Source organism: Pantherophis guttatus, chromosome 3, assembly GCF_059756535.1.
Source record: "Pantherophis guttatus breed Tessera chromosome 3, ASM5975653v1, whole genome shotgun sequence".
NCBI lineage: Eukaryota > Metazoa > Chordata > Lepidosauria > Squamata > Colubridae > Pantherophis > Pantherophis guttatus.
In genome coordinates this window covers 164,918,736-164,944,273 of record NC_142065.1, presented here as the reverse complement: position 1 = coordinate 164,944,273, position 25,538 = coordinate 164,918,736, and the positions used below count along the sequence as shown (strand labels likewise).

At 40.6% G+C, this 25,538-nt stretch overlaps 1 protein-coding gene across 45 annotated transcripts in view; it reads right to left on the bottom strand.

Annotated features, from left to right (window-relative positions):
- Window positions 1–25,538, bottom strand: part of EPB41L3 (erythrocyte membrane protein band 4.1 like 3) — a 152,823-nt gene that overhangs the window by 44,417 nt on the left and 82,868 nt on the right. For 38 of the 45 annotated variants that reach the window (XM_087890435.1, XM_087890457.1, XM_087890431.1 and 35 more), the window contains 2 exons: window positions 18,989–19,176; window positions 16,261–16,458 (listed from right to left, as the gene is read on the bottom strand). In XM_087890435.1, coding sequence (XP_087746561.1) covers window positions 16,261–16,458; window positions 18,989–19,165 — 375 coding nt within the window. In that variant the 5' untranslated portion in view covers window positions 19,166–19,176. The remainder of the gene's footprint in view (window positions 1–16,260; window positions 16,459–18,988; window positions 19,177–25,538) is intronic. The other 7 variants (XM_087890465.1, XM_087890477.1, XM_087890445.1 and 4 more) reach the window with 1 other exon arrangement.

Here is a 25,538-nt window from a genome sequence, read left to right as displayed (position 1 = left end):
TATTATGAAAGTATCTTTATTTTTTCATTTCATTTCTGAAAATGCAATTGAAGTAGTATTATGTGTTTACTCCTTAAAACTAGTTTCTAAGTTAAATGTTTCATTAAATCATGCTGCTATACACTTTAATATATTCTTCATAGAAAAATACAATTATGTCCTACACTGCTGGTACACATATTAACTTTATTAACTTTCCCAATTGTCTGCATCCTCTCATATTTGCTCTGATCTTTCTAAGAATCTAATTCAGTAGGCAGAAATTAAAATTATTTTCAAGAACTTACAGTAAGTATGAGAATACAATATAATGTAATAATTCAACAAGAATATGTTTATGAATTTTCCACTCTTAATTTACCTGACTTTGAATAACATCTATTAAGTAAATATCCAGTTACTGACAACAAATAGGTATCATCTCTCCTTTTTACAATATATTGTAAAAAAGAGGTATCAGCTGTTGTTAAGACCTGCCTCTAAAGCCTCTTTTAATTTTTAACTAGCTCTTCTGCTTTTACTTCATCCCATTTTATTTTCAACTTTTAGTTTTCTTCTGCTGGAGATCTCCATTTTTATTATTTTTACTTCAGACTGATATTTTTATTATCTCTGCCATTTGTCCAGCTGCAAAGCTTATCCAACAAAGAAATGAGGACTTAAAAAACAAAAATAGCAATACCATAGCAATAGCATTTTAGGCTTATATATACTCCCCTGCAGTGGTTTACAGCACTCCCTTCTACATGTACATTTACAGCACTCCCTTTTACATTTACAATGTAGAAGCATTATTTGTGCATTGCTCCCAACAGTCTGGGTCCTCATTTTACAGACCTCAGAAGGATGGAACTCTGAGTTCCAAAGGGCAGGAGCCATGGCAGAAAAGGCTCTTCATCTTCCTTAACTGACAGGGTCCGTAGCATGTCCCTTCTGCTGGTGTGGATAGAGCAGGCCAATCCCATAGGGGTAAGACAGTTCCTCAAGACAGCCTGGACCCATGTCATGAAAGGACTTTAAAGATGATAAACTACACATCTTGAATTGTACCTGGAACCAGCAGTCAGTGCAACTCACAGAATATTTGTATAACATGGACCATCTTGGGAGTCCCAAGAACTGCCTGTGCTGCCACATTCTACACCAGTTGCAGCTTCCAATGCTCAAATACTATTCACGGGTAGTCCCATATAAATTGCATTCCTATAGTTCAAGCATGAGTTGACATTAACTGTAAAATACCATTATTTTTTAAAGGTTCCTCAGTGGACCAACAGGCTCCATGCTCTAGAACAGGGATGTCAAACTTGCATTATCAAATGTATTGTGACTGCTCCAGCAGTTTACCTCTTTGCAGCAAGCAGCAGAGCCCTGAAAACAGCTGAGAGCAAATCAGCTGAGAGTCAGGAGGCCAATCCAATCAACTTGTGCTAATTAGCCTGTGCTGAAGCTGAAAGGAACTGTTTTTTCTTGCTGTTTGCTTGCAAGGAGGTAACTGCTGCGAGGCAGAGGCCAAAGGGTGGGGGCCAGTGAGTGGGCGGGGCTACATTCGGTGTATAAGCCGCACCTAAATTTTCATCCCCTTTTAGGGGGGAAAAAGGTACGTCTTATACTCCGAAAAATATGGTAGTTTTATTTGTTTCATTAAATTTTTATGCTGCCCATTATGCTGTCCTATAATGCAACTCTGTTTTAGCTTAACGAAAATAAGAGTGAGGGAAGACATAATAACAGTGTTCTAAGACATGAAGGGCTGCCACAGGGAAGACAGTGTTAATTTATTTTCCATAGCATCTGAGGGTAGGACAAGAAGCAATGGGAGGAAGTTTGTCATAGCGAGATGCAACCTAGAAATTAAGGAGGAGTTTCTTGACATTGAGAACTGTTAAGAAGTGGAACAGCTTGCTTCTCTGAGTTATTGGTCCTCCATCCTGAAGCTTTCAATTGTTGGAGGTTTCCATTTGTCCGAGATAGTATGAGGGCAAGAGGCTGGACTAGAAGACCTCGAAGGTCCCTATGATCCTATGATTCAGACTGTCTCTGAGAATTACTTACAACTCTTATTAAATTGCTGATAAATGAACTGTTAAAAGGCCAAAGCCACAATAGTCATGAAACATAGATAGCAGACTCAGGTATAACAGGTGGAGGTAACCAACAGGCTCAAGGCAAAAGTTGAAAAAAAAAACCAATTTAGGCAAACTTCCTATTGTAATACCCCAAAAATGTTTTACAGTTTTCTCTTGAGTAAATTTCCTTAATATGCCATAAGTCCACCCATGAAAAATGCAACCTCTAAATAAGAACAAACAACCACAAACAGAATATAATATTTTCCTCAACATCTGTCCAGTCCCGATGTGCTCTAACGTGAGCAAGACTATACATTTATTGGTGTGGGAATTTTCTGAAATGTAATGCTTAGATTTATATATTGACATATAAAGATAGTTGATTGCTATACTGTGGGTTATTTTTTTTATTGTACTTTTATGGTATACTTATAATCAGTGGTGAAATCTAAAATTTGTTACTACCGGTTCTGTGGGCGTGGCTTGGTGGTGGTGGTGGTAATGTCACTGGGTGGGCGAGGCCATTTTTTTTTTACTTTTAAAACCATTTTTTCTGTGAAGAGGTTGTAAAAAAATGCTTTTAAATGTTTCTGATGATCCAAGCAGAGTTGCCTGATCGTTAAGAGGCATTTAAAAGAAAAAAAGGATTTTTTTCTTTTAAAAGCCTTTGATGATCCCAGCTGAGCCGCGCGATCATCAAAGGCTTTTTTTTTTTTACTTTTAAAAGCATTTTTTCGGCCGAAGAGGTTGTAGAAGAAATGCTTTTAAAAGTAAAAAAAAAAAAGCCTCTGATGATTGTGCGGCTCAGCTGGGCATGGGGGGGGGGCAGGGATTTTTGCTACTGGTTCTCTGAACCACTCGCTCCATCGCTACCGGATTGGGTGATCCGGTCTGAACCGGGAGCATTTCACCCCTGCTTATAATCCTTTTTGTTAAGTTCTCACTAAAAAAACCCAACCTTCTTGCTGATCTTGTCTAAAAACAACTTTGTCTCATGACTTTTTCTCTCTGTATGGATGGGCATTAATTATCCCATACCCTGAAACCAAGTAATTTTGAAGCGTATCAGGTCCCACAGGAAGCTTTTATCTTGTTTGCTGTCGGACTTATCTAAAGAAAACCCTGGTTTTCAGTAATCACTTCAAGTGACAACAGAGAAGAGACAAATTGTTAGACCTTAATGTAACAATTGAGACATCATATCACTGAATTATTCTCCATTTTCCTAGCAGTCTATTATACTATTCCTGCAGCCTCTTTCTAACACTACAAACTTTTTCTCTCTTCAACCATTTGAGTTTCTTTTCAGTACATAAGCTTTTCTTTGAATGGTAATCTCTTTGCTTGCATTAAAACTCTTCCATTGTAATACCCAAACCTCCTTGACCTTTCCCTTTGTCTCTTTTCACAGAAATATTTAGATTCCTACAAGTAATTTTTACTTCTATTTGTCTAAATATATGTAAGTGGGTACAAATAAGAATAAGTTGCCAAAGATACAAAAGTAATTCATTTTTTAAAGAAATTTAGGATTCACAATGTCCACTGAAATGTTATTTAATGCAATGGTAATGACTATTATTTGGAATAAAGCTTCAGACATTAGATTCCCAATAAAGGAATATCAATAATATTTATAGGAATGTAGGAAGTTAGCACCCACCCCTTTCCTGGAAGAGTGAAATATTTTAGGAAATATGAAAAAGGCAGAATATTATATTTCCCTGGATGAGAAATATGAGAAGCATATTTTACAGACAAAGCAGCTCCCACCTTCCTGCCCCCCACCCTTTGTCAATGGGCCATTAAGGCCTGGGCCAGTCTATTCTACATAACAAAGATCTGCCTCCTTCAGGCAGAGCCATAGTAGGAATTGCCAAAGATAGGATTAGCCCTCTACACAATAGCAGTAGAAACTCAACACATGTGACCTGGGAAGCACATGTGACCATCAGCCAGCAAGGCCCCCACCCCCTGGGAGTCTGACAACCAATCAGGATACTCTTTCGGGGGCCCAAGAAATGCAGAGCCAGAGAGAGCATAAAAACCCGAGGATTTACTGTATCTGCCTTTTTCTGTTCAGGAACTCAAGCTATGTGATCCTGTCCACCATTAAACCATCTTTCCAAGCAGTCTCCATGTTTCCAGTGTCTGTTTTCCCCACTTGGAGCAGAACCCAGAAGGATGTTTCTTCCAACAGGAATATTTCATTACTTCACTCTCTTTCATTATGCAATTATTACCTTTTAAAAGATCATGGCTTGTTGCTTAGTGAATATATTTGTTCTTATCACCACAACTAGCATTTTTAACAGATGCTCTTTACCATACTTTAAAAAAATAAAACTGATATGAATTTTAATTTTTATAACTAACAATTTCGTTCAGATATTTTTTCATGCTCATTTCTCTCTTGACATTCTGAGAAATATGCTGACTCATTCCTGAAACATTAAGTTCCCTTGGAAAACCACATTAATTTTCAATAAAACTAAAGGAACAGTATTACAGAAGTGTTTGAGAGACTGCAGAAACTTAGAGTAGTTTTGCAATTCATAATTTCATTTAAAGTCTCTGAATGAACTTGAAATTAAATTCAAAAGTCTATGATAATAATTCTTAACTGGGAGAGACAGGTCTTTAAGCTCTTGTGGAAGGTCAGGAGGATTGAAGCCAACCTCACTTTTGGGGGGGCAGGCAGTGGTAGAATTCAAATTTTTTTACTACTGGTTCTGTGGGCATGGCTTGGTGGGCGTGGCAGGGGAAAGATACTGCAAAATCTCCATTCCAACCCCACTTTGGGGCCAGCCAGAGGTGGGATTTGCCGGTAGTCCAAACTACTCAAAATTTCCGCTACTGGTTCTCCAGAACCTGCTGAATAGCACCCCTGGGGGCGGGGGAGATTTTCCAAAGGCCAGGCACAACAGCAGAAATGCTCTTCTCCTGGACTCTGCCAGCCAGAATACTCTGGCTGATGGGGCCCACAGCATGCCTCCTCTGCCAGCATGTCTTGCCAATCCCAGTGGGATGAGACGGTCCCTCAAGTAGCTTACTATAGAAAATTACAGAGCAGAGAGGAACATAATGAAATGTAAATGCCTATTTTACAATAGTAATTAATACAAATCTGGATAGTAATTTACAAACTGAGAGAGCAGCTATGCAAATAGATATCCTTAAATAAATCTGCATAGAAATGATGCAAAACTGAACACTTTCTCCTTTGGATTGCAACAGTTATATTTCATCTTCATTTCTCTATATCAAGAGCAGCTACACTGTAGTAAGAAAGTAGTAAGAAATGCATAGCATACAGTAGTAGCTTAAGAAGTTGCTTATTATTTGCCATATTCTTTGTGATGGGAATTATTTATTGTGTCATGCTCTGATAAGCTTAGCTGTTAAGAATTAGGTGACTGCAGTGCAAAACAAGCACAGTCGGCAGTTAAGTGGAACAATCATTAAGAAGTGCAACAATTTGTTGGACTAACAATCTGAAAAAGCCAGTAGTAAGCTAAGCAAACAGCCAAACAAATATTCAACAAAGGGCTACCAATTCTTGTTAAATCTGTGATTGTGATAAGACTGACTCTGAAATCAAATCAAATTAGAACTCTTGTTCTAAGCGTTCTAATTTTCACCGAGTAGTTCTCAGTAAAAAGAATAGCTATGAATATGCTTTTAGTAGAAAAAGCATTTGATCACTATGCAGGTTGTTAGCTTGCTTAAAAGTCAAATAAATTCAAGTGTTGGAATTGAATTGACATTAGGTTCCTGGACGTCATCATTTCCATCCAAAGGGCAATTATTACAATCCTAAATCAATATTTGTCTCCTGGGTCTCATCGTTCCATATTACAAACCACTGCTTCTTTATCTTCTTTAATTTAGTCTAGTTCTGTGATAGCTTTCACTCATTTCCAATGAGTTTCCAAATCTGTTTTCTAGGCAGTCTTTTATTCTTGTAGCGTATAGGGAAAAAGCATAGAAAGTCACAAGCAGCTGATAGAGCACTCTACATGTTTTTATAGGAAGAAGCACAGGATAAGCGAGATGGGAAACAGAATTACATGCCTTTTTAAAAGGTTAGAATTAATTGAAATGAATAATTTCTAACATGCATATTCAGTTCATTCTCCAAAATGATTTAATGAGACTAGCAATGATAATTGAACACCAATCCCAGCCTCTATGAATACACACTCAATCTGGAAAAGCTATGTTGAATGTTCAGAACATCAAATGACAAATAACCATCAATTCCAACAAAAGTGCTTCTTTGTGTGCTGATATTTGTATGTTAATTGCCTTTTTAAGATCACAGCAGTCCATTTAAATACACTTCTAAAAAGTCAAACAAAAACCACTTTTTTTTTCAAATGCTCTAAAGAACCTGACAGGGTAACTCTTAAAAATACAGAAAACACAATCCAATATTTATTGTCTATATACAGTATATACCGTTATCTATCTCTCTCTCTATCTCTCTCTATATCTTTCTCCATCCATCTATCCATCTATCCACTTATCTATCTCTTTATCTCTATCTACCTATGGAGGTTTGAAATCTTATAATACAATTAAAAGGCTACACACAATTTCAAAGCAAGTATGGAGGTAGCAGTGGTCTAATGATCCATGTGACCAAAAAGATGGATGGATGGATGGATAGATGGCAGGCAGGCAGGCAGGCAGGAAAGAAGGGTAGTGATAAAGAACGATCTAACTACTGAACAATTACCTTACATACTAGTAAAATAATGCTTAAGGTTTGGCAATCCAGATTTCATCTATGTATGGAATGGCACTGTCAAGTATATAAACAGGCTCTTAAGAGTCAGAAGACCTGATATCACACTGTTGAAATCTACCGTTTAATGGGAAAAGTAAACAGTTCCACAAATATTTTGATTCCTGCTTCATTGATTATATAAAGGTTACTGACTATGTAGTAGACCACTGGTAGTGATTAAGGCACCAGAATAGAAATTGGGAGACTGAGTTCTAGTCTTGCCATAGGCATGAAGTCAACTGGTGTCTTTGGGCAGTCATTCACTCAGCTCTAGGCAAACCACATCTGAAATCTTGCTAAGAGAACTGCAGGGACTTGTCCAAGCAGTCGCCAAGAGCCAACAGTCACTCAAAGAAACACAAACAAAAGAAACTTGCTTAAAAACATTAGTGTACCATGCCATCTTATTAGCCTATAGAAGAATTTGTTTGATTGCTAAAAAGCAAACAGATGGAACAAAATACAGCACAGATAAATGGTTCAAAAATGAAAAATAGAGTATTAAGATTGTAAACTGTCCTCCTATTTATTTAGCTTATATGCAGCACATATAATGAGGGTTAGAAGAAATAAAAATTGGAATTAAAATTGTTGGGAGAAATATCAACTTCAGATATGCTTTGAAGGCTGGAAGCAAGGAAGAAATTTTTTGCCAAGGGTGAAACAAGAAAGGACAAATATTGACCGCTGCTCACTGTAAGATTTATATTAATATGGATAATAATAAAATGCAAATAGATGGAAAATACATTGCAATAGCAATTCTTCATTGGCTCAAAAATTCACAGGCATGACTATAGCCATGAAATAAACATCCACCACTTATGACAAAAATAACGATAGCTCTAAAATAGACAAAACATTAAGTGCAGAGATGTCACCTTGACAACACAAGTATGCCATAGTTTCCCAAGTTGTAACATATAGCAGGAGAAGTTTACCATAAAAAAGACTGAGCAAAAAAAAACTGATGTTGCAGAAAATTGTTGTGAACAGATTATTCATTACCAGAAGAAATAAAACTGTTTACTGGAAGCACTGATAATGAAGATAAGGCTTCAATTCTTTTGACAGATTATGAGAAGGCAAAAGTCACTGGAAAATACTTCTACTTGGAAAAATTGAAGGCAATCAAACAAAAAAAAAGTTAGATAGGAGACAAGATGATTAGATACTATCACTGATGGCTTAAGCAGGCGTTTGTAAGAATTCAAAGAGGAGATGTTACTGACAGAAAACTGTGACAAATTCCTACACATCATGTCACAGATATGAACTACAATGAACAAAATCTATAATAGTTGGGGGGTGTTAACAGCTACTTTAGATAAAATAGAAAAATTTAGAATCCCCAGCTCAATCCAATATGAAATATTTTTTGATTTGGCATCCTGAGATAGACAGGTAATACCAAACATATTAAGGAAGAAACTGTGGGTATAGTATACACACAAGATGACAGAAGTTAAACACGTTCCTTTTGAATATAAACCTCCCAATTGCAGTAAGGTCACCTCTCTTCTTTCATAAAGGAGGCCTAGGTTGCCTACAATATTGACAAATGTTCTAGTATTATATTTTTTAAAGAATCTATTTAGCTTCAGATGTAACTAAATGATGCCGATTTGGTACATTGCTACATTTCTTTTATACATGGAGATTTTCCTCAAACTGAGATCCATCAAAATTACTTCCAGGATTAATGGTGGCAGCAAATTTAACAGGAAATGCAGAATTTAAGATTCAGCTACCTGTCAGCACAAAAGCAATGATTTGACTTATTGTCTTGAGAAATGTTTTCTGGTAGTACTACATCAGGGCTTAAAGAAAGACCATCTAGAATGGGCGTTGTACTTACCTGATACGCCCCTTCTCTCTCCGCTGTCACGGCAGTCAGGATTGGGTAGAAGATCGGTTGCTGGCTAATCGGACCGAGTCTACTGAAGCTTTTAGCTCCACCTCCTCTCGCTTAGCTCCAGTTTTGAGGCGAAGGTATCCAGTAGACTGACGTGTCTATAGGTGATCTGTCCCCGTCCACACACACACACAAACACAGCCAGCCGAGGGTTAAGGAAACACTTTGGCACACACCCAGGTCTTTATCTCCAACTTGGCAGCGATTTACACACCGTCTGCCAAGTGCGTTTATTTCCACAAAACAGAAAGATAAGATACTTAGCGTACAAAAGTCCAATCAGAATAATATTCCTCTCAGCAGTTTCCGGACGAGGCTTTAGTGACTATCCAAGGTTTACTTTTGTTCGTCACAAGGATCACTGGCCACCACCCTCTATTATATAGTCTCTGGGGTGTGGTCCAGTGACTCAGTTCTAATCCCTAGCACGCCTCCTGAGCTGCTGCAATCGTTTATCACGCCTTTGGAGGCGTGCGTCCAGGAATGATGTCTCTCCCTCGCTCTCATCCGAGCCACCTGTCTCCCTGCTAATCTCCTCTCCCTTGGCTGGCACCTGAGACAGTGCCAGAGGGGAGGGGCCTGGAGAGGGAGGCCTGGCTGACTCCTCTTCCTCATGCTTGGAGCTTTCTTCCTCCAATGGGAAGGCTCAGAGGGCGGGGCCACAACACTAGGAATAAAATAAGAGAGATGAGAGAAAACACCCCCCCAATACACCCCCCCGGATACCAACCAGGGTGGGGCTGACTGCCGTGACAGCGGACAGAGAAGGGGCGTATCAGGTAAGTACAATGCCCATTCTCCTCCCTGGCTGTCACGGCAGTCAGGATTGGGACATACCAAAGCCACATGTCCTACAGGGAGGGATCAGGTCGGACCATCTGAAGCACTCGCCGGCCGAAGGCTGCGTCCGCAGAGGCATAGGTGTCCAAGCGGTAATGCCGGTTAAAGGGAGTCACCGAAGACCAGGCAGCTGCCTTGCAGATCTCTTCCCACGGAGCCTGGGTTGCCCATGCCGCGGACGTGGCAGCGCTTCTGGTAGAATTTGCCATGATGCGGCGCGGTGCCGGCAAGGCTTGAGCATCGTAAGCCATGAAGATAGTAGCCCTCAGCCAACGGCCAATCGTCGTAGACGAAACCTTGGATCCCATAGATGATGGCTGGAATGAGATAAAGAGGGCCTCCGTTCTCCGGAAGGATTGAGTACAGGACAAATAGATCTTCAGAGCCCTCCGAACATCAAGGGTATGCCAGAGTTTTTCTAAGCGATGGCGGGGAGAAGGACAAAAATTTGGTAGCACCAGCTCTTGTGACCTGTGAAATGTAGAGTTGACTTTAGGGATGAAGGCAGGGTCCAGACGGAGGACCACCCTGTCCTTGTGGAAGACACAAAGGTCGGAGAGGACGGAGAGGAAGGCAAGTTCCGATATACGGCGGGCTGATGTAATTGCCACCAGAAAGGAGACCTTGAAGGACAGTAACTTCAGGTTGATGTCGCAGAGAGGCTCGAAGGGTGGTGTGGTGAAGGCCGTTAGCACCTTGTTAAGGTCCCAGGTAGGGAACCTGTGGATGGTAGGAGGACGTAAATTTGTGGCGCCCTTCAAAAAATCCTTGATAAGAGGGTCCTTGGAAAGGGGAACAGATGTTCCGAACTTTAGGACAGAAGATAGTGCCGCGATCTGGCGGCGGAGAGTGTTGGGGGCAAGGCCAGAGGCAAACCCCTCCTGCAGGAAATCCAACAGCCGGACCACCGAAAGAGATGAAGGTTCGAGACCCTTCCTGGAACACCACCGTAGAAAAGACTTCCACGTAAAGTCATAAATACGAGTCGTGGATGGTCTACGAGCTGCTAAAATAATGGGAATAGCGGCTAGAGAGACGTTGGCCGCCGTTAGACGGAGCCGCTCAGCCTCCAGGCGGTTAACTGGAAGGACTGAGGGTCTGGATGGTGCAGACTGCCCTGTTGTAATATGATCAAGTCGTCCGGGATGCGCCATGGCGGGGCTACGGACAGAGCCACCAGGTCCGCAAACCATGGCCTGTGGGGCCAAAACAGTGCCAGAAGAAGAAGCTCCGCTTTCTCCAGCAGGAGCTTGCGGACCACCTTGGCGATCAGGGGCAGGGGAGGGAATGCATAGAGCAGGATCCCCCGAGGCCATGGACTGCGCAATGCATCCACCGCTTCCGCCTCCGGTGACTGGAAGCGGGAGAAGTATCGTGGTAGACGATGATTGAGGTCGGTAGCGAAAAGATCTCCTTGTGGATGACCGAAGCGTTTCGTCAGCAGATTGAAGAGGCTGGAAGGAAGACTCCATTCCGTGCCATCCAGGTGAAAGCGGCTGAGAGCATCCGCTCGAATGTTGTCTTTTCCGGCAATGTAATCGGCTCGAAGAGAGCTCAGGTGAGCTTCGGCCCAGAGACCCAGCCGACGAGTCTCTTGCATAAGGAGCTTGGATCGAGTTCCGCCCATCCGATTTATGTGAGCCTTGGTCGAGATGTTGTCCGTCAGGACCAAGACATCCTGACCGATGACGTGTGATTCGAACTCGAGGAGGGCAAGATAGACGGCCCGAAGATCAAGGACATTGATGCTGAGAGACTGTTCTTGTAAGGACCATTTGCCCTGAGCTGTTAGGAGGTCCAGGTGAACCCTCCAACCCAAGAGGCTTGCATCCGTGGTGATGACAAGGCGCTGTGGGTCCAGGAAGTTGCTTCCTTGTGACAGTGCTGGGAAAGCCCACCAGCGAAGAGAACTGACCACCGTTGGAGGAAGGCGTATTGTCCGGGAGGCAGGATACGTGGCTGTCCTTTGAAAGGGAAGCAGGAGCCATTGGAGTTCCCTGCTATGGAGACGAGACCAGGGAACGATCCCATAAGAGGACACCATCTTGCCTAACAAGGTGGAAAGTCACTCTAGAGATGCAGCCCAGCGACCTCTGGACCAGGTCGGCTAAAGTGGAGAGGCTCAAAAGTCGCTCTTGTGACAGGAAAACCTGCCCCTTAACTGTGTCAATAACTGCCCCTAGATGTTGTATCCTGGTGGCCGGGGTTAAATGGCTTTTAGCCCAATTGATGAAGAAGCCATGGATTTGCAATATGTGGGTGGTCCTATCTAAATCCTGTCTGGCCTGGGTAGGGGACCGGGAAAGGATGAGAATATCATCCAAGTAGAACATGGTTCTAATGGGGACAGAGGAAATGTGGGCCATAAGGGCTGCCATAACTTTGGTGAAAACCCTGGGAGCGGAGGATAAACCAAAGGGAAGGGCCATATATTGAAAATGACGCCCATTATAACAAAAACGCAGGAATTTGCGATGGCCGAGCTGAATTGGAATGTGGAGGTAGGCCTCAGTTAGGTCGATGGAAGCCATATAGTCGCCATGGCGAATCCCAAGGAGGATGGTTTGTAGGGATTGCATCTTAAACCGGCGTTAGGCAATGTGCCGGTTTAAGGATTTCAAATCAAGAATAGCCCTCCACCGCCCCGAGGACTTGGGAACAAGAAATAATCGGGAATAGAAACCCTGTCCCGTCTCAAGAGAGAGGGACTGGCTGGATAGTCTTAATATCCAATAAATGCTGGATGGAGCTATCCATCCTAGCTCTCTTGATGGGGTCCGAGAATAAAGGACATCTAAGGAACAACTTCGGGGGAGAGGAGCGGAATTCTAGGGAAAGGCCGAAACGAATAGTGGATCTAACCCAGGTATCTGAGACAGTGACGTCCCATTGATTAACAAAATGGGACAAACGACCCCCGACATGAGGGGAAATACTAGGTGACACAACAAGAGGTGAAACAGGGTGGGAAACCATATTAGCGGGACCTCCGGAAGGGGCGGCCCCTGCCGCCACAAAAGGGCCGTTTAAAATTAAACCGGGAACCGGGTCTAACCTGCTGATCCAAAGTGACAGCACCCCTGGAAGAGAAAGAACGCTGAGGTCGTTGAGCTGACAGGGAATTCTCAGAATTTCGATAAGAAGAGGAGCGAAAGAAGGACTGAGGCCGATTATCTGGTCGACGGTTGAGAGCAGGTAACACCTTGCGGTGGTCTCTTGTTTCCACAAGTAGAGGGTCGAGCTATGCTCCGAAGAGTTTGTCTCCAGAAAAAGGTGATGAGGCTAGACGCCATTTATTTCGGATGTCTGCCTGCCAGTTGTGGAGCCACAGGAGGCGACGGGCAGTGATGGAGGTGCCCATGGCTTTAGCGGAAAAACGGGCCGCATTCAAGGTAGCGTCTGCGGAAAACTCCACCGCTGCCATGATTTTGTTAAGATCTTGGTGCGAGCGATGATCCGAGGCAGGTAAACGGGCTTGCAACTGCCTAAGCCAGAGGATGGCGGCTCTATTAAAAAAAGAAGCCACAGAAGTAGCTTGGACTGACCAGGCCGAAGCCTGATGACCTTTGATCAGGGTCCTCTCCGACTTCTTTTCCTCAGGACGTAAACACTCCTCCGGAGGACCAGCAAGAGGCGACGGAAACGAAAGAGCTAGCACAGGAGCGTCCACGGAAGGAACTTGAAGGAGCTGTGAGAAGTCGGGTGCCATGTTGTAGAACCTTTTATCTAGATTGTTGGGTAAAGGTCCAGAGCTCGGAGCCGACCATTGACGTAGCAGGATATCGGAGAACAACTTAGGTGCTGGGACCACTTCCTTCTGAACTGTAGGTTCTTGAAACAGGGCTGAAGTAGGATCCGTTGAAGCTGGAGTTGCTCCTGGAGCAGAGGAATTACCCCCTAAATGGGTAATGGTCTGAGCCTTGAAGAGCAAAGACCGAAACATCTGTGGACGGAACAGGCCAATAAACGCCGGCTGATCCGGTTCTAAACTGTCATCATCAGACAAATCATGGTCCGCCACAGGTTCTTCATCTGACATGGAGCCCTGACTGGCGGAATCTGCAGGGTCACCTGCATCTACGACTTCCTCAGCAGGTTCTTGGTATGCTTGACCTCTGCAGGAGGAATTAGTGCAAACGTGGTGCGAAGCAACAGAGGGGCCCTCTGTTGAAGGCCCTGCGAGATCCCCTGGCGGATGGCCTCCGAAACTAGAGCAGCCAAGGCTGGGGGAATGTCGTGGAATGCCTGTGGTTGTTGCCCAGTAGGCAGATTAGGCAACGCTTGACAGATAGGCTGTTCAGGGGCCACCGAGATGAAAGAATCCTGTGCCACCGGAAAGACAGATTCCACCTCTGCAGTCAAAGCAGATCCTCCCTGGATGGATCTATTGGGCGATAAGGCAGGCGTAGGCCGTTGTGGCACCTCCCCCGGAGCGGATACAATGTCGGCTTGGGACCGCAGGTGATCAGAGCCCGGCTCCATTGAGGAGGCGGCCTGGGCCTTTTGAAAGGCCTTCTCTATGGCCTTATGTCGCCTTTCCTCCTCACGAGATGGCCTGGTTGAATGAAGGGAGGACTGAGGCTGTGCCACCTTCCTGGCCTTGGAAACTCTCCCCTTGGAAGTACCCTCTCCAGGGTCATCCTCGTGAGGGCGTTTTCCTTTGCTAGGGGCCGAGCGGGAATGGCGCGAGTTGGAGCCGTCCGCCATCTTAGATAACAGCTCTTTAAGCGCGGAAAGAGCAAAAGCCGATTCTCAGGGCAGGAAAGAGTAAAGGAGGCAATACCTGCGCGACCCGCCGAATTTTCCGTCCACAACCAGCCAGGTAGCGCTTTAGCGGCGGCGGAGCGATCGCGGCAACGGCGTGAGGGAAGAAAGGCTGCTGGGCGAAGCCCTGAGGCGCAGCGGTTGCCGCTCAGCGGAAGGTGGACTAGCCCAGATACAGACCCACGAATCCTGAGGCCAAGGGTCTGGATAGAAACCTCCGGCAAAGGCAGGCAGGAAAGCCGGGAGACGCGGCAGGGCGAACCCGTGCGCGCGCCAAGGAAAAAACCCGCCAGCCGGCGGTAGCTGCAATTAGCGGCGGCAGCAAACAGTTGGTGATCGAGAAAAGCCGCTAGTAAAGGGAGAGGCGAAAGGCGAGGTCCAGTTCGTTCCGAGGTCAGAATTTTTAGGATTTTGAGGCAAAAGGTAACAGGAAGGCACTATAGACACGGCTGTCCTGGCAGACCGAGTCGAAAAACTGGAGCTAAGAGAGAGGAGGCGGAGCTAAAAGCTTCCAGTAGACTCGGTCCGATTGGCCAGCAACCGATCTCCTACCCAATCCTGACTGCCGTGACAGCCAGGGAGGAGAATGGACACATCAGCACAGCCAGACACATAAAAGTGTAGAACAGTGGAAGTACAATCTCAGATATTTGTGTTCCTTGTTTTCATTGGACAGCTCCCTGCTATTTTGATCATCTCAAATCATGTTCTGCTGGACAGCTCCTTAACTTCTGCGACCAGAAGTTGAGCCACTTGGTGGAAGTGGGGATAGCAACCAAGACAACACAGGAGAATGTTGGGTATAAATCTGGAAGTCTTATGACATTATACTATTCTTGGCCTTGGTCTCCATTATTTTTTTTAAAAAGTAATCCTATTACCTTGTGACATCAAATTCCCCAAATCAACTATGCATTGATTGTTCCAAATCAAGTGCCAATTAATTTAACTAATGTTCTTACAAGGATTTATTTATTGAAGAATATAATTTATAGCATATCTTATTTCATAAGCTAAGGAGTTCTGAACAGTAATTTTGTTTACAAATAAAATGCTCCAGCTCTTTGATCAATTTATTGCCTCTCCCATCTCAGACAAACCTCTTGAAAGAGAATATCCTATCCAAATCTATAGCTAATAGTCCAAATATAGAGTACAAAACAATCTATTGTCAGGCATTATTATGTATTTTTTTAAAAGCTTTATGACCGAGAGAAGCCCTCAAAACTGCAGCCTTCAAAAAAGACACAGCTAATGAATCCTAATGAGTTACTATTGTTACCTTTTATTTATAAAGATTATATTCTGAGTGAAAATCTTAACTACCAAGTGCATAATTGTGTAAGACTCTTTGAAAGAGAGTATTTCTCCTTTCTATTGTAGTTTCCACTATTGTTGTTTTTTCCTACTGGTATCACTGATGAATCAAGTACCATATTTTTCGGACCATAAAACGCTCCAGACTATAAGACACACATTAGCTTTAGAGGAGGAAAACAAGAAGAAAAAATCTGCCTCTGTGGCCCATTCACCACCGCTGCAGCCCGTTCACAGCGAACAGGTGGCGGCAATAGGCGGTGGCAGCAACCTCCACTGCCTAGAACAGCTGATCGGCGCTGCGCCAACCCCTTCCCCCCGCCGCAATATTCACTCTATAAGACACACAGAAATTTCCACCACTTTGGGGGGGGGGAGAGTGCGTCTTATAGTCTGAAAAATACGATATATATTTCCTTATTTAGGGAGGTATTCTCTTTATTTATTTTTTAAAAGGAAATTTTAGTGAAATCACACATCAATTGTATACACCTAAATCACCTAATTTAACATTATATGCATAAATCTATCTCTAGAAGTTCCACTTTTTACATTTTTACCTCTACTTCACAGCCATATTCGGAGCCATCTAGTAGGATTACTTTGCACTGCATACTTTTTGGTTTTTTCACAATCTTTAAAGGAGAGCGGGAGAGTTTGCTCGAGGATGATTTTTGGGAGAGTTTGTCGTCTTCAAACTGCTGATATTCCAGCTGCTTTGCCACTGCAGCAGCAACTTCAAGTTCTTTGTCGGTGGCCTAGAAACAGAAGAAAATTAAATTCCAGTTTCAGAATAAAAATGGGCAATCAGAGCAGGCTTTATCATGCAGGCATCCCTTTGTAGAAGCCTATTCAGAACCCATTTTAAAATAGGCATATACATTGTATTGGAAAAGAGATAAATCACTTATTTCAGTAATTTGTGAAGGCTTTTTGGGTTAATGAAACTGCTACTCCGCTGTTGTGTAGCTTTTTTTTTTTTTTTAGGAAAGTGCTAAAGGAAACTGCAATATAATAACTCGTTTAAAAATAAAGTCAAATAACCTGAATAGAAAAAGATCCAACACTGCAATGATTGTTAAAAATGTTCCTTTTTTTGAAATCTCAGATGTTGTAATAGTCCCAAAATATGCTACCATACCAAGCAATTGCTTTTCAGTACCAGCAGTATTTTTTAAATGGCTTTATATATGTTAAGTTTTTCTACCACTACCACAAACATATTTAAAAGCAGAGGAACTACAAAAATAATTTAAAAAGTTAAAACTTTATAAATTAATTTGTTTTTAATGATAGTAAAATGAATACCTATTTTGGTTTGAAATGACCTCAAAATAGGCCTGCAACCTACACTACTGACTTTCATCAGTTTCTAAAAATGCCTCAGGCATTGTAACATGCTTCCATGGGATTAAAATAAATTCAGAAAAAACTTTAATCTGCTTTCAGATGTAAAATCATAGTGTGTAATATATAGAGAAGTGCAGAAATCCCTTAGAATAATACAGCCCATATAGAGAAGAATTATATTCCCCTGTTAAAATATATTAAAAATAAATAAGAAAAAAACTATTTTTCTATTCTGGGAAACATTTAGGTCAAGCATAAACACCAACATCTACAAATAGCTAAGCAAGAGAAAAATTCCCCCCCCCTCTTTTTTGGATTTGACTGCCACAGGTTTATTCTTACATTTATTTCTACTGTGCATCAAAAATAATAACACCAAAAAGAACAAATTAAGAACTTTTTGAGCAGGTACCAAAACTATACAAGAATTGTTTTATACAGCAAAATATTTTCACATGAAGTTCATCTTCCTACAGAGGCCTGAATCCTTTCACTGAATGAAAAAGACTGATGGAAAGCCGGAAGGGACAGTGTGACCAGCTTCAGAGGAAATGATTGGCACTCAGTGGAACTAATCAGAGTGAGGATAACCCAGACGTAGGAATGTCTGAGCAGCGAGTCAGGAAAATAATTTGAAGCAACAATGAAAACGTTTAAATCTTGGTGACAATTCCTTCTGAAAATTCTGTGTTCTTAATCCAGAATAATTTTACATATTTTAGCTATAAATTTGAATGTTTAAAGGCTGTTTTTAATATATCAACTATTAACATTGCAGACAGTAGGATACCAATTGCTGAAAATATGTGTGTGTGTGTGTGTCGAAAATGTGTGTGTTCAGCAATTAGCATCCTACTGTCTGTGTATGCGCGTGCACACACACACTACATATGCTGGTCTACATTCAACCTGGAATATAGCATGAATGATGTCCCCTTCAAGCAAAAAGACCTTCATTCCTGAAACTCTGCATAGGTTCTGCAGGGTACTGTGGGAACCCAGGAATTGTGTGAATTTACAGCCCTCCAAGTAGAATGAAACAGTTGGACATGCCAATATATTTATTTCAGATCATGTAGAGGTTAAGTTCATTGCACATCTTTTAGTCTTTAGTAAAAAAAATATGTATAGGCAATCCTTTGAATTTAGATTTATACCCCGTCCTTTATTCAGAAGCTCAACGCAGTATATATAGCACATCTTCCTGTGAAATGTTTTTTGCTGACAGTTACTGATACTGACACTGGTGACTGAGTAAACTTCCATGATTGCAGAGAACTAAGACCTAACTTTAGTCTCACTGGCATTTGTGTGACATGTTAATCAAGAAAAATAAATTCATACTAATTTCAGCAATTACTTTACTTTAGTCACGCCAGTAAAATGGAACAAAAGATACAAGTAAAATCTAACAACAAATTGAAATTATGTTACATATTGGAGATCCTCTCCTTTTCATAACAGCAATGGACCGAAAAAGATCAATTTTGGAGGGCAGACAACTGGGTTCATTACCCCCAAAATATGTGTCTGAAATAAATTTAAAAACTTCTAACATAATTTGCCTCATTTCTACAAAAATGCTTCATTGTAATTATATAATTTTAATAAAAATAGTCTTAAAAGAAAAAAAAACCACGGAGCCTTTGTTTCGTTATACTTTCTAGAATCGATTTTGATTTCTGTGAGTGACAATGTGCTACCTCTCCCTGCAAAATACTCTCCAAATGAGCTTAACTATTATTTCTATAAAATTCTCATGGAAGGCTACTCCAGCTCAAAATGATGCATGCTATAATATTTATTATTTATAACTGTCGAGTGTCACAGGTGGTTCCAAGTGGGGCTGACAATAACACTTGTTACTATAATAATCCTAATCTCTAACACAGTAGGTTAGTGCCATACTGAGGAAAGGCGATTCCCTAAATAACTTGCCTGTTCCTTTTTTACAGGAGTGCTATGGGCTGCAACACTGGAAAATTGTTCTAATGCATTCTGGTGCTCTTCCTTCGCTTGCTGTTCTTGCGTTGCTTTTTCTTGTTCACCAGATGTTTCTTTCTGCTCTTGATCCTGATCTTTGGATTCAGAGTCTGAACCAGATTCTGTAGTCATGGTTGATTATCCTACAATAAAAGGAAGAATCATGAGGTTCAGAATTGTAACAATCTAAAAAGCATACAAGAAAGATTGATTTACAAAATATTTATATATAATAATATTTATACAACATTGTTACAAGTATCACATGTATAGTTCACCAAACTAGGATCACTTGCAAATAAGGAGAAAGTGACTGTGTGTCCAACTCTACCCTCCTTCACATGGAGTCAATCCGAGCAAGGGTTGGGTAATTTATTTTGAATGCATGATGTTCCTAACTCCAGTTACTGAAAGTACTAGCTAGAAATTAATTTGCTAGGGCCTCAATGCTTGTTCAGAATTGCAAAATACAAAACAAAAAACAAAAAATCCCAATCAGATAAAAAATAATTTTTCATGATTATCTTTGACATCTCAGGAAAATCAAATGTCTGGTTCTGCAAAGTATTCCTGCTGTTGGAGAATATATCTCAGCCATCTGTCTGAAGAGGGAAATGCGTAAATTGGCTAGAGAATCTTCAAATTTCTTTTATTCAGATGTGAGATATGCAGGGAAGTTGTACTGGCATTAATTTTAAAGCTAGTTCAACAGTCTAACCTACCCAGGATTTTCCTTTTATACAAGGAGTCAAGATTGCAAATACAGTCTTGCTTCGGACTTTCTGCCTGAATGAGTGTAGTCTGGGGAGAGGCAGGGCAGTGCTAAAGCACATCTTGAGTCTTCAGCCTTCTGTGGCACTCAGCTGCTGCACACCTAAGTTTACGGAGCTTTCTAGATTAGGCAGGGTGCAGTACAAGTTGTAGTACTAGCACAATATGTACGAAAAGAAAAATATTTAACTCCAATGCACAACCGTGAGAAAGTGCAGGGTATGCACTTAGGCGAAGGATTAAGTGATAGAACAAGTGCAACAGGATGGGCGTGAAAACTGCATAGCTAAATTAATAGTGAGAGGAAAAAGAAAAATGTGCATGTGCTATGTTTGCGAGCTGCCTGCCATACCCAAAGGCCAGTCAGAATTTAGAGAAGGACACATGTGGGTGATAACACCAGAGGCAATGGGATATTTGAGAGGAAGGCTCAGAAGCTGAGGTTCCTTGTGTGCGTGCATAATGCATATTGCTCGCTTGACTGAGCAGAACACTTACAGGACTTATGGAGAAAGAAAGAGGACAGCAATGCAATTTCTACACACAACACATTTACCAGTGGCTATAATTGTAAAAATCCATCATGGGAAAGATGTGAGGGTTGTTTCTATCATGGTGGACCAAGCTCAATAATAAGAGTACTTGGGCAAGATACTAAAAGTGTCGAAGCAGCTGAAAGACCTATCTATTCACTATCTCACACAGGATTGTTACTGTGGAGAAAAATAAGAGGAAGTCCTAAAAATGCTACTTAATGCTTCTAAACAAGAGTACAATCCAAAACATTTCGTATAAAATCAGTACATCATATTTCCTATCAAAGTCTATTCAGAAACGAACAGTAAATAGCTGTGGTTGTGGAAAACATCTGAAGGACTGTTTGAAGACACTTCCCTCCTCAATATTATAGGCATCTGAGTCATCTGGGATGCTTGGCATAGCTGCTTTGAAGACTCTCCCACATTGTCCGTGCTTAAGTTTACATGAACATGGAAAAGTTTAATAAGTAGTTATTTGTGTGTGTGCTTGTGGAAGTACTGTAATTTGGAAAAGTTTTCAAAATAGCAGTGAAAGCTGACTCAATACTTTGAAGTGAAATTGGACAGGAGTATACAAAACAGCAGTTCTTCTGTGTTAGAACATTTTGAAAGTAATGGTTAGAATTAATGTTATTATTTTTTGCCAGGGTGTCTTCCTGCCCAGAAGGAAATTGAAAAGGATCTGTAAGAGACCTAAAATATAAAGCCATCTACTAATTTTTTTCCTTACATTCCTTTTAATGAAAATACCTATGTCTCTGGGGAAAATGATTGTTGCACTGAATTCAAGGAATGCTAGGGCTAAGACTTCTTACATATGGACAGCAAAAATTCTTTACATGAGAGCTGAAAAGAATTTAGATTTTTCTAGATTTCTTTGCTGCTGTCTAGAGGCTATCCGGATGTTTTCCAATCCAGGTGGCCTGTTCTGAACCTCATAGTTTCCATCACCAAAACACCTAGAACTGTTTTGATGAGAACAGTAAACTTTCTAATTTTGTTTCACTGAATTGCAGCTAAATTGAAACAGCTGGATGCAATTTGAGGCTCGCAGCATTTTATTTCAAGCTCTAAACCAACCAACCAACTAACCAATGCTCCTTTTTGTGCACCACCTTTCCTGGGAAAGCTTTGCATATCTTTGATAACAGTTAAAAATCATTTCGTCTTTTCAACTTTGAAAACACATGAACACATGAATTCATCCATGGATGTTTCTGGGTAATTATTTTACAGAAATGTAAATAATGAAATGGTACAGACAACAGCATTGGACTGCCTAACACTGAGATATATTCTTTCTTACATAACGATATTAACACACCCTATATTAAAACCAGTTAAAAATTATTTTAGGCAATTAATTTTGGCAAAGGACATGTTTTCAGCAGTTAGTAAAACACAGCAAAATTAAAGCTTTATTCTTCAAAGCTACCAGGATCTAAATATTTCATTTGGCATGTTTTGCCTACTGCAACTGACAGGATGAGGTCAAACTGTAGACACAGTTCTTGCAAACATTGTAGCAGAGTTTGATAAAATACAGAAGTCTGTATCTGCTTTTGGTATGGTCTGTATTTAGATTTTTCTTTTTAATTATAAGTTGTCCAAGTCCCTTATTTTCTCCCTAGCTAAGAACAAATTAACCACTTATGTTCTATCTCTTCTCCGTTTATCTTTTAAATCCATCACTAAATCTCAATTTGCTATTTCCACAAGCATCAAAGTTTTTCAGGAATATGGCAAGTGTGTCCTATTATTTTTATATTGCCTTCTTTCCTTTTATAACACAGACAGAAAGTTAGAGATCAAAGTAAAACTACTGAAACAGTACGTCAACCCACGTACCATGGTATGAACATGTTAATTATAAAAATTAAAAATATATAATTTGGATGGTCTTTTGAACTGAAGTTATTCCTTAATTTCTGAAGGGCAATTCATAAATCAGGCAAATGGATTTCCTAACTGTGAAAAACGTTAATTCCTCATCTGTCTCCACAGAGCACACACCTGTTCAGATATCTATGCAAATAGATGATGCATAGTAACACTATGCACAATGCCAATATAGAGATTGTATTCATAGACATGAGGAAAATGGTATGTAAGAAAGTATCCGTTTGCTAAGGGAAAAGCTGACTGCATTCTCCAGCATTTTTGTTCTTATTTTACTACAAGCATTTGGGAGATTCCAAATTTTATAGCCCATATAATGTAACAGCTCTTCATTATATTATAATACCATGTAATGTAATACACAATACATATGTTGCTTTATTCTGGTTGAATAGTAGGTATCAGTCATTCCTTTTTTTTAAAAAAAAATCAAGTTTGGGGAGGGGGGGGGGTTGAGAGATTTAAAAAGTGATGTGCAGTAGAAAATTCTATTTTAATGTGGCAAATGCCATTAAGCAAGTCAGCACGTTGTTAAAATTAGAAGTCACCAACAGACATTTCACCAAATAACAATGAAATAGCATGCATGAAAATGACATTTTTGCTTTGATATGATCAATTACCGCATATACAACCGAAACAGTGTATTTTATATTTTGTACTAGATTTGATAAGTCTGCCTTTTGATTCTTTTGATAACACTACGAAACTACTCCCATCTTTTGTGGATTTCAAAAGCTCTTAAGACATAATGAGACCTCAGATGCACGATTGTTACGTCTATAATTTATTAATATGATAAGAGTAAACCCATGTCCATTAGAAAACACTGAATACCAGAAGCTGCGCAATCTAATGGTTTCTGCTACAAATAAGTACATTAATAAGGATTACTCAGACTTGTCACTTCTGGTAATATGCATGCATAGACATTAATAATTTAGTCAAGACACCAAAGATCTTTTCAACATGAGAAAAAGCAATAATTTGAAAAATTAGTGTCAGCATTGTCTCTGTAAATAAATGCATATAAAATAAAAATATAACGTCCATAAGTATAAGCAGAGCCTAACATATCATACTGGGTTTATTCTACAATTTCACTTTCTACTGTTATTACTGCTTCTTAATGAAAAACAGAGTACAAGTTTTTTCTTTGTTTTTCCTTTTCTGCTTGCAAACTTCAGTTATGCTGGTTATATACTGCTACAATATACTGTAGAATGATAGAACTACAGATAACAATGAGAACATTCATGCTAAAAAGTTTACCAAGCAGATGTTACATGTAAGCAGGATCACTAGCAGTAGCATTTTATTATATAATCTAAAGTTTTACTGACGTTGAGAGCATGAGAAAATATTCTCACCACACCAAGTATTTCAATCAATTATTACCAAATAAATCTATTATAAAATAGAAACAGTTCTAATGAATTCATTCAGAGTTTGAAATTCATAGATATTAGACAATGTCAAAATTCTTATGTAATTTGAAATATCCTTCTTGATTAACTGGTACTAAATCATTCATTTGTTCCATACTTTTTAAAGTACTAATATAGCTGCCTAAATTGGTTTTCAATATTCAAAATTGGAATTCAATATAGTAATTTGTATGAATGATGTTGTGGGAAATAGCAAAGGTAACACAAGATGTTTCAATTAATAAAATAGCCATTTCGTAAAAAAAAAAAAAAAAAAAAAAAAGCAAGGCACAAAACCTCTGATGCCGCCACTGTAATTCTTTCATGTTGCTATATTCATTTCTTATTATAAATTTGCATAATTATCAAACCTTTAGCTATGGCAGCAGAATGTTTTGAAAATTAGGAGACTGCTTTATGTAACTACTTTTGTAAACCCGTTACAAATTAATTATAGGATCTATCCCGATGGCTCACTTAAAAATGTTCTCAATCCTTGAAATTGCAGAAAATTAAACCACAATAAAATATGCTGCCTTTGTGCTAATTCCTACCCTTTGTCTGTATCCTGCTTAGGCTAGCTGAGGATGGTGGTGTCTATTTTGGCTCTGTTAGGGCCTGTGGTAAAGTGGTCACCGAACACTATTATCTTAAAAAGAACATACTATTTTAAAACTGGAATTAAGGATAATTTAAAGCTGTCTCATCTGAACAGAAGATAAAATAATGTCATGAGGCCACAGCAAAACAGTAGGATGATAGGAATATCCATATCATGGTTAGGTGGTTGGGGAGAAAAGACTTTAAGTTATAGCAACTTCGCAGGCTTTCAGACAATACCATGTTAACAAGTGTTGGTTGGCCAGAAGAGGAGAACAGTAACTTAAATACATACAATCCCCTTCCCCACTATCTTGAAGGTCGTAATTTTGAAATCAGGACTTTGTAAATTGACAACATGAAAAAGCACACTAAATTGGTAATTAATTTCAAAATTTTCAGGTCATATTATTTAAGGACATTAATAGTAAAAAGCATTTTTAGAACAAAGCAGTTGCCATAAAAAATATGTTTTTTGTTCAAATTCAAGAACCTACTGCTCCTGGACTTCAGACCAAGTGGCCGCCAGGGTGTGTTTGGACCAATGCCCCTTCTCCTAAGAGCTCCAGGGAGAGTCCAAGAATGGGACTTACCAAAGCCGGCAGATCTAAGGGTGGGACGCCGCTTGGTCAGAAGTCCCCACATCTGCATGCACTCTTTGCAGGACTCTCCATCCAAAAACGTCTAACTTGTAATGACAAATAAAGGGCGAGGCAGAAGCCCATGTTGCCGTTCTGCAAATGTCTTCAATGGACGCTTGTGTCGCCCATGCCGCTGTTGTGGTTGCACTTCTTGTAGAATGGGAAGTCACCCCTCTGGGAACCTTGTACGCCTTAGCTATACAAGTCCTCAGCCAATAGCCTATTGTCGAAGGAGTTACCTTGGCACCCCTCGATGAAGGATGGAAAGACACTAACAGTGCCGCCGTCTTCCTAGTAGAGGATGTCCTCTTGATTTAAATTCAGATGGCCCTCCTTACATCCAAGGTATGCCATTTCTTCTCCAGGGCATGAGTTGGCCCTGGGCAAAAGTCTGGCAAAATGATCTCCTGGGCCCTATGGAACCAGGAGTTCACTTTGGGGATGAAGGAGGGATCCATTCTGAGGACTACCCAGTTCTGATGAAATAGGCATAAGTCCTTTCTGACTGAAAGAGCTGCCAGCTCCGATATGTGCCTGGCTGAGGTAATAGCCACAAGGAACATGACCTTAAAGATCAAGAAACGCAAGCTCACAGTCCGTAGCAGCTCAAAGGGCATGGATGTTAGGG